Here is a 10,402-nt window from a genome sequence, read left to right as displayed (position 1 = left end):
CAAATGGACCAAGAAAAACGAATACTTTGACCTGTTCAGGATGGAGATACATCCAAACTTTCAAGAGTTCCCTTAAGTGTCCATAAGAGATGGCTGAGGATAAACAAAGTTTGTATAGAAAACAGGACTGTATTAGTTGAAAATTCTCTAATTCGAAAAAATGTGTCAACATCCACAAATGCATAAGGAAACAAGTGTGTGGGAAGTAATCACATAAAATAAATCAGATGGAAAAGTAGCAAATGGGAATGAGAGAAAGAAGTTGAGAACAAATGGATGAAATTGCTTCACTGGGAATGTGTTTTGCAAGCTGCATACTGAATCTTCATTGATCTTTGTGCCTTTCTGGCATCCTCACACACTGCTTCTGAAGAGCGAGACATAGATTTCCCAATAACAGTTCCCTCTTCTCCGGTGCCTTCAGACTGTCTACACATCACCTCCAATTTCATTTTTGAAAAGCTGAACGGACTGCTACTCTCATGCCACTCTCCCACTCTCCTCTTCCCACTCACATTGTTTGTAAAATGCATCCTGCATCCTCCCTCCCAATATGTGGTTTTAACAAAGCAACATAAGGAAGTAGTGTATTGTTGTGTTTACTTTCCTTCATTGAGATGTGGTTTTCTGACAACGATGTAGGGCTTGTTTTGGTGTCATCCACCAGTAAAACTTGATCAAACCTGTTGCATCCTGAAGCAATCGAGCAAAATAGAGCTACGGCTGCTGTAACATAATCACAAGCAAAAACATGTAGGTGAGCTGTAATTATCAAGGGTTCTGCCATCTGATAACGTTTACAGCAAACAGAAAATTAAAAGACTTAAACCAGCTTTTTCTTTTTTTTTTTTTTTTGAATAACTGACTACTGACTTTTCCCTGGCGTTGCATATAAATCTCATCTCCACCAGAGAATCTATCCTGAACATTTCTCTTCACTGGATGTTGGGGGCTGAATTTCTGTATTCTCCTTCAGCACTGGAAGTACTTGAGAGCCAACCGATAAAATATCTGGAAAGGATGAGCGCCAGGGCTGGTTCATCAGGTATATGCCGAAGTTTGTCTGAAAAAACCAAAATATTTATTGAGATGGAGCTCATGTTAAATTAATCAGATCTATAGAGGCTTTCACAACCCAGATACGTTTAGAAAAACAACATTGCTTTAAGAATGAGGAGGTATGTACTATCCCCATGCAATTAAGTACATTTTTAACTAATTAACTATAATAGACTGGTAAACAAAAGCTAACCCCATGCTATTCAAGAAGAATACCTTAAGTAAGTGGATAAATAATGTAGGATTTCATCATGAGTCCCATAGTATCATATATGTAATTTACACTCCCTCACAGTCTTATAATTTAATGACTGTTCTGGCTTCTTGACAAATACAGTTAATGCATTATCACAAATAAAGGCTAGGCAGCATGAAAATGCATGTATGTTCAAATGGTGAGGAAGAGTCTTGCATCTTCTACCATGAATTATTCGCTTTGTTAACAGAACTTTGTTCTGTCTAGCCTTTGTGAATTTCCCTTCATTTGTTTTTATGAATATTTTAGTGTATTTTACAGAAAATATTCAGAAAGTTTGTTTTATTAGGACTACCACTTGTTATCTGTCATTACCTATGAAACCATCCTACATAAATATTAGAAATACTTAGATATGTGTCGTTGTGATGCCGAATAATAAAGAAAAGAGGAACAGAATAACCACTTCACCCACTGACCATACAACAGTCACAGGCACCAAAAACCCGATCCGAGTGTCTGCACCCTTATGTGTGGTCTTAATTTTAAGCACATTGAATGTTACAGTTGTAGCTGTGAAGAGCTGGGTGTGATCTGGAAATGTCACAGTAACAGACTGGAGTGTTTTTGTGGTTTTGTTTTCCAACAGTGGAGAATTTAGAAATGCGCAAGAAACAGACTTGCAATTTCATGATAATATTTTCCAAACAGTTAGATAATAGTTAATTAAAGAAATTTGTAAAGTAAGAAAGAAAGGAATGCTGAAGACCATGTTAAATTGATAACTGATTTGTAAACTTCTGAATGGTGGTGTTCTTCAAACTGAGAAACTTGGAAACCCAATACTCATTTTCTTGACATTTCTTACAGGTTTCAAGAAAAAGCATTTTGTTTTGGTAGGCTACAATCAAAATGTACCTGTCACTGTAAAGCGCAAAGTAAATAAATAAGCAAATGAAATTCATTTGGTATTTCTGAAAATAAAATAAAATAAAAACTTAAAACTCTATTCTCCTTCTCCATTTCCTGATTACATTTACTGCTATTGTTCAGATTGATGATCCTGAAAATGAGGGAATTACATTTACAGCAGGTTTAGAAAAATAGGTACTAGGTAAAAGGAACTTCAATAAATTAAAAAAAAATAGCGTTGGCTGAATTTAAGGGCATATACTTGACAGCCTAAATATGAAGGCAGTATGTTTTCTCCTGTTCTTGCACTGTATAATTAAATAAAGATACCATAATGAGGTAAGACGAAACAGATTTTAGTCGTTGAAGAATTAGCAAGAGGTCAGGCTGAGACCTACTCCCAAGTATGAGAGATGCTGTGAAGCAGAGTTCTATCCAAACATGGCCTCAGACTCTGAATTTGGGTCTTTCTGTTTCATTTGTAATCCTAAACATTAAAAAGAAAACCAGCTCCCAAACAGAGGTTTTTTTGGCTACTTCTGCTATTCCTTCATCTCACCGGCATTCCACATGTCTGGGGTATGAGTTGGACCTGATCAGGCCTATCCTATTAATGATGCTTTTTTGGATACCTGTGACCATAATGGTGTCAACAATGGTGGACACAGGGTAGATCCTTATGGTCAGTGTTCCAGTATTTAATGTTGAGGAACTGCAGCACAGTAAGATTTCAATCCTCTAGCACCGTGACTGTGTTGGGACAACCATGATGGTAAAAAGGTAAGTTAGTAACTTTCATTTAAAATATTAATCTCTTATTTGTTGACAAGCTGTGGTTTCTCTATTGGCAGAAATGATGCGTTTTGCAGCCTTGTGGTTAATCACCTAGATTTACTTTCTATATCTTAGTGTAAAAATGACAGTTGCCATAATTTTGTTGTTTTAAAAATCAGTCAACAATAAAACAAATATTGTAAAATGAGTATTAGTCCATGCTACACCACATTTCGCACAGGAAGGAATTTTATAACTCAACTGTGCAAATGAACTTATTTGATACATGAGAAGTTTTTATTTATATTTACTGTATTGACATCTTGATTTATCTTAAAATGAGATTAAAATAAATTTGGGCAGATTTTTCACTGTGAAGAATTTATTTTACCAATTTTTCTCTTGTTGTGAATCATTTAGCAAGATTTTTTTTCTTAAAGCACTTTAAACCATTCAGAGTTATTTAAGAAAAGGCATGTGTGAATACATCTTATCTTCAAGAGCTCTCAAATACTATTTTAATACTGATCCTCCTTAGTATTTCCCTACTCTGATTGCATATCTGAAGTCTCATAGTATTTTCATCAGTACTGAGACTAGGTGACGCCTAAGGAGTTTTCAAGGTGATGGTATACCGATGGTATACATATTTTAGTACTAATACCTGCTTGAAATTGCTGACCTCTTTCTTTTGTGAATGTTCTTAAGACCAAAATTTAGCTTGTGATTACCAAGAGTGGATTTAATACCTCTTAAGTAAATTTCCTCGTTTTTTTCCAGTAATTACAAATATTGACTCAGCAAATACTGATAATAGCACCCCCTCCTTCAAGCAACCATCCTGCTATTTCAGCTCTATTTCAAGAGAATGATAAAATGTAGAAATTGGCCCTTCTCACATTTCACTGTTGAAAAATGAGGCTTTCAGGCACAGACATTACAGCCTGCAGAGTTATTACAATGAACCGCATAATCTCTTTCTGCTTTTGCTACCTTTTCCTGACTTCAAGGGCATTTTATTCTGCATATAACCTTCCCAGAACACACCAAGAACTGTGCAGGGAGTGCTGGACTGTGAGTTCTGTGGCTTTACCCAATCATTCTTCTGATGGCAGGAGGGGCTCCTCCCATCTCCCTTAAACTTCACAGGGACAAAAAATGTAAAGCTTCTTGATTAGTAAAAAGCACAACACTTCACTGCTGGAAGAAATAGATAAAACATACTTATTCTTGCCAACAGTGAATCATATGATAGTCATCACACTCACTTAAAGGAGGAGCTATAAAATGCTGTCATTCTTGCATGTTGTTTCAAGTACATTTACTGGATCAACAGTAATATGCACTGCTTAGATATTCACTGACACAGAAATATCCCGGGTGCATTATCTCCTTTTGTAAGATAGAAACCTGAGGTGCTACATCTGACAAAAGCTGAGATGAGATGCCTTCAAGCTACAGGTCCTAAACAATCGGTTAACTCAGACTAGCACTTGGTAGGGAAAATGCCCTGCTAGAATGTATACCAAGCACCTAAGTGATACTGCATGCTAAAACAGCTTTGGATGGACGAGTTCTGGATTTTGCCCCTGGATATAGCTCTCAGCTGCCTTCTCCCGCTAGATAAATTTACCTGTTCACATCTGTTCATATAATAACATAACCTCCCTCCCATGCAAAGGTTTGGGAGATGTAATTATTAAAGCCTTTTTTTTTATTTTATTTTTTTGATGTAACGGTGCTTTATTAGCTCTGGATTCACCAAAACTTACTAGTAAAGCTTTACAAAATAGGAGATTGGAAGTACTTGCTCTCAACGTGCTGATTTTTCATATTGGAAGAAAGCGACACTTAACTTGGTGTCAAAAAATCCCATCTTGTTCTGTTGAAAATATCTGGATGGCAGAATGTTTTTCTATGAACTGATTTTCCTTTGCTCTGTCTTAATAAATGCATTTTCCAGTTCAGCCACCAATGAGAAAGGAGAACCGTATTATTTCAGAGGTCTATTAATTGCATCAATCACTGCTTGCAAATGTTCCAGATCTTTGGATGAAAAGCATTGCACAGTGTAAAGCCCTGCATTACTATGAAAATTATGATAATGATGCATCAGATAAGAGAAGTCATTTGCTATCCTTGCAAACATTTCAGTAAGCAGTCCAAAGGCACGGCATCTAATTCTGCAGGGAAAGAAGCTCTCCCAAGGCACAATGAGATGCATAAAGGAGGATCAACAGCCCGCAGGAAAAAACACAAGCCTTTTAGTGCATGAGGGCATGTGCAAACATAATGGATTTCCCTTGATGTACCGCTATCTACACACTCATGCCGGGGCAGACTGCTAATGCTTTGCTACCTTGACAGCAAGTCCCAGCTTATAGCACTGCTGCAAATTTACCCACAGGGCTTCCGCTATTGTTAGCGTTACACTGCATCTGCAAAACACAGATGATGGGCAAGAATTCAGTGTCCTCTCCTTTCTGTCTATGTGTGTTTTGCATCAGGTGGTGACGCATGTGAAACAGCATATGGCTATTTTTGCGCTATTTGCTTAATGTAGTTACCTACTCTTTCGTAGTCTCCTGCAGTAACAGAGAGCTCTGTCACAGAAGGAGAGCTCATTTTTTCTTTTCAGTCAAAAATTACAGAAGGAATCCTTAATGAGTGTTTCATCAGAACTGATGGCAGCAGAGCTCAAGTTTGCTTTGTAGAGGTGTTTGCGTTTTATTTCAAACAATGTGATAAAAGGTTTCATAAAAAGTAGCTGGCTAGGCTTCAGCACCCTGCTTTACATTTATCAGGAGACATGCAAATTGCTTGTGTGGCTAATTACAGTAGCTGGTTCTGACTTTCAGCTGCAATCCATCTATGCAAAGCTTCAGTCTTTCAACTTGGAGCACCAGAGTCTCAGAGGGATGGAGAAAAATATGATTTCAGAAATAAGTATCGAACCATCTCTTACAAGCCTTACTTTATTTAGCTCATTATTGAAGTTCATTGGCAGTGCTGTCATTTGGGCTACCAGTTTGATAAAGTTTGATACATTTTTCCAGGTTGGTGCTCTTGGAAAAACAAAAGAAAATGGTAAATATTGACATCTGGCTCCTTTACTAAGCATTCAGGATTTGCTATCCATTCGTATGTACAGTATCTTTAATGTTTTGGAAATTGAGCAACTACAACAGCCTTTTGAAAATATCAGCTCTTCTTGTACTGGGAAATTAGCTTAAATCTTATTTTGCTGCATTTGTTTTTTGTAGTTCGAATCACGTTATTGACAGCTGGGAACAAACTGCTACATTCCTTCCCTGAATCTGTATCAGATAAAAAAAAGAAAATGAAGTCTATTAGATGACTCCTTAACAGAAAAGCACATGCTAAAGATGTGAGTCACCAAAGGATTAGCTCTACAATTTAACACAGTCACATGAACGTTCTTTCTCTCTCCCCACTGTGAACTGTGAAAGGTTTGGATCAATGTCCTCTGCTAGTCTGCTTAGCACACTGAAGATGCCATAATCCTCAGGTGCTACTCACTGATATTCAGCTGGTGACCACCAGCCCACAGATGACTTGCAGGAGGGGTGGGCTCTGAGCTCTTCTCAGATCAGTTCAGGCAAAACTACCAGTTCAAACTCTCTATTCCAGCTGCCAAGCTAATCCAGAGGAGTTGGTCTTGTGCAGAGCAGGGCATGCTCACAGGATCCTGTGTGCCAGCAGCGCTGAAGGCTGGGAGAAATAAAAAATGCTGAAGGCCTGGTTCTTAGCAGAATGAATATTGTTGCGCAGCTGAGGGAAGCAGAGCACTCCCCCGCTGTGAATAAGCAGCACCGCGCTCTGCAGCGCCTCGCCTTGCCACGCGCCTTTTATCTGGCGCCAGGTTGTTCTCAAGAGGCTGGATTGGTCTCTTTGCCTTAGTTCTGTTTGAACGAGGTTCTAGCAGTGCTTGTATCAAGAAAATCTTTGCATTGCTGAGTTAATGAGAACGAAAGAGAAGCTCATCCTTGCTGCGGGAAACATGCAGAAGATGCTTTGCTTCTCCTGAGAACCTGCATCCCAGGTAAGGTTTTGTTGCTGTTTGAGAAGGTGCCTGAATACAGAGTGCTCTCTCTCCACAGAGGATTCAATTCATAACCCAGTAAAACCCATGTGGGTAGAAAAAGTCCTCTGCTTACCGCACTCCACATGGCAGCTGGGCAGCATCCCCACCCAGAGTGCCAGAATGCGCTCTAAAGTGTCCCAGATGTTCCAGCTGTGGCTCACCATTACCTGGAGGGGGTTCTTGTCCTCAGGCTACCCACCATCCCCAGGAGCTCATCTCACTAAGGCACATGTGCTGCGGCGACCTGGATGCCAGAGCCTGCTGTGCAACCCTAAGTCATCTCGGGTCAGCGGGAAGCTGTGCCTCGACAGCCGGCCCCTGCCTGCTCCCCTCTCCCCAACCTCACTCTGCACCAGGCAGCCGGCTCACAGACGGAGCCATTCACCAAGGATAACATCCATTGAGAATGTAGCCCTTTGTTTGCCTAATGAGTCACTGAGACAAATCAATTTATTATTTTTTCTTTCCGAACAAAGAATGCATTATTTCTAACTTGTTTGTGCGCTGTTTGGGTGAATAATTTTCAACCTCTTTGTTATTGTTCTGCCTTTGTGCTGTGCCCAGTCTCTGGCGTTTGGCTGGCGTTGGCGGGGCTTCTGAGCTCTGGCTGGCTAACGAACTTTTACAACAGAAGTTTAACAAACAGGAAGCAATGAATTTAGAGTAAGGATTTTCAGCTAAATAAATACTTATGAGGAGATTTGTGAAGCTTTTGGGATGCCAAACTGTCTAGCCATTGTCTGAGCACTCTCAATTCCAAGAAGCAATGCAGCCTTAGGAAGCAGAAGGGCTCCAGATGCATGCCTGTATTTCGCACTTATTCTTCAGTCACTTTCTTCATCAATTACTCTCCACTTTGGCCGTATTCACATCTGTTTTGTTTTTCCCGCTAAGTAGTTTCTCACAGTAAGAATACAGTTTAGTCTTATGAGCTAACTATCATTTCAAACACTTCCTCATTTTTCTGTGGATTTCTCTTCTTGAATGACACCAGCACATCAGTTTGTGTTTTTTAAAACCAGAATAAACACATTGTAAAGCAGTACATACTGAATAAAAAGCAAGCACAGTAAAAAATAATGCATATTAACAGTCAATTTCTGCGTAAAAAACATGTTGAGCATTTTATGGAAATAAACCATGCCATATCTGGGTTGTAAGTGCATCTTCTTTTTACTGAAAGAACAAATGGTAGCAATTAGCGAAACAACTTAACTGAATTTTCTCTCAGCAGATATTTCACGACACATGCAATGAAGTCACTGTATCTTTCGATACAGCTATTTTGGAGTACTGTACTGACCTTTCTACCTCTGGCAGCAGACAGAGACTGCAGAAATTCTTTGTTTCGTTCCCCAGACTGTTGATCAATGCAAATTATTTGACATCTGCTACACGGACCCACAACCTGAAATTTCAATTAAAGAAGGTTCACAACTGTATATCAAAGCAGTACAACACAGAACAGTACAATCTTTGGACCATCGTAGTATCTTAAAACCTTATCTTTCGCATACTTGTCCTGTGTTCTTTTATGCTTTAATTATGTAAGAAGTCAGGCCTGTTCACCTAATGTAGGTACATTTTCAAAGGGTCTACTTGTGAAGGTCTCACTGATTTTTTAACTCACTTTTTCCTCTTCTTTTTTTTTTTTTTTTTTTTCAGGAAAACTTTCCCACAGACAGAATCTGAGAAATCAAAAACATTTACACATTTGTATTTCCTGATGGTTTCACTTCATCTACGGGCTGGCAGGGCTACTTGCCCAAAGGGGAACTGAATACAAAATCAAGCTAGCGCCTCAGGATTTAACTCAAGGAGGATTTTCTTGGACTTAAACTAACAGGGTTTGGTTTACATTGTTTCAGTGCAGCTGAAATACACAAAATCCCCCATTCTTTCTGATAGGCATAGCACTTCTAGATAATCAGAATGCAAGATGTGAATTTTCACAAATTTATATAATCAGAAGGAACACGGAGAACGTCTACTACACAGAACGGTCCTTAAAGTTAATTCTTGTTTGAAGTAGGATGTGTTTTTAGGGAAAAAAACTGCAATAAATTTCTTCTTACCTTTTAAAGCATTAACATTAAGAAGGAAGACATATTGCAGTTTCCCTTAATATTGCAACCCTAACTTTAGCAAAGCTCTACGTTACAGAAACTGTCTTAACAGTATCTCAATATACCCACTCTACTTTTGCAAAATGTGTCATAAATTTCAAATAGGGCAAATAATTAAACCTGACACTGCAAACATTTTTATATGCTGATTTGAAGTGCTATTTCAGTTCTTTGAGGAACTGCTTGTACAACTCTTCAGTGTAATCATCAAAACTATACATTTGGCTCAGCTTTTTCAGAAGATGATTTTCCACAGCTTTAATATTTTATTAAAGGAACAAGAAAACAAGACAGAGAAGGAAGTATTTTTCCCTGCTTTGCTTTGTTCAACAGCTTCTTCTACCATTTTCCTGGCATCGAGTACCATTAACATAATTCCTACTGTTACTACATCAGTATCTGAATACGGACCTACCAGAGAATGGAAAAGGCAATGCAAGTTGCATAAGCCTTGCTATTTTCAGCTTTCATTCCTAAAGTATTTCAATGCCAGAAACACGAATGTCTTTTTAGTCTGCAGTTTTACACTGCCTTCCACAACAGGATCCTGAGCTGAGATCCCTAGTGCAACTCCAGCCTCCAACAAGCTATACACCGAGGATTTTGTTCTCATCTCCTACCTAAAGAATTTTTTCCTCAATTTTCCGTAGCTCATAATAGAGCTTACTGATCAAAGTACGCATAAGAGAGCAGAGAAGTCATAATTTCCACCCTTATTGAAAAATGGCCTCTCCATTTCTTACAGTATGCTGACCAGAAAGAGATAGGAATGATGTCAATCACAGCTTCTAGATCTGACCTTAGCACTTCTGTTCTTCACACCTTCATTACCATCCCTAAGAAAACAATGAATAAGCCACTTTCACATCCTAGGCAATACACTTTCAAATATATTTTTCATATCTAAGGATCAGACAAATCCAGTAGAATATGTAATAAATGTGTGCATCATTCCCTTAGGTTTCATGTGTAGCTTCTTCATGGATCCTTTGCCGAAGTTTTTCTCAAAAGAATGTATTTGCCAACAAAGTCTAACTCTTTTCCTTACAGTACAAAGCACATTATGTTGTTAGATATGACGCGAAGCATAACATACGAAAAAACCCTACCAGGTTAGATGTAGAAACATGTCTTGAATGGAGATTAAGACAAAATGTATGCAACAGGGCAACAGACAGTGATTGTTCACTGGTATTCATGTCCAGTCTTTTGGCAGTCAGTTGCTTGACG

At 38.6% G+C, this 10,402-nt stretch overlaps 1 protein-coding gene across 1 annotated transcript in view; it reads right to left on the bottom strand.

Moving 5' to 3' along the window:
• Nucleotides 1-916: 916 nt before the first annotated feature.
• Nucleotides 917-10,402, bottom strand: part of MOCOS (molybdenum cofactor sulfurase) — a 201,295-nt gene continuing 191,809 nt past the window's right edge. Inside the window, exons 14-15 of the mRNA XM_009885451.1 lie at nt 8,350-8,454; nt 917-1,063 (exon numbers count right to left, since the gene is read on the bottom strand). Coding sequence (XP_009883753.1) covers nt 917-1,063; nt 8,350-8,454 — 252 coding nt within the window. The remainder of the gene's footprint in view (nt 1,064-8,349; nt 8,455-10,402) is intronic.

This window comes from Charadrius vociferus, unplaced genomic scaffold, assembly GCF_000708025.1.
Source record: "Charadrius vociferus isolate BGI_N301 unplaced genomic scaffold, ASM70802v2 scaffold174, whole genome shotgun sequence".
NCBI lineage: Eukaryota > Metazoa > Chordata > Aves > Charadriiformes > Charadriidae > Charadrius > Charadrius vociferus.
The sequence above is the reverse complement of the archived record's forward strand: the minus strand, read 5'-3'. Positions and strand labels throughout refer to the sequence as shown.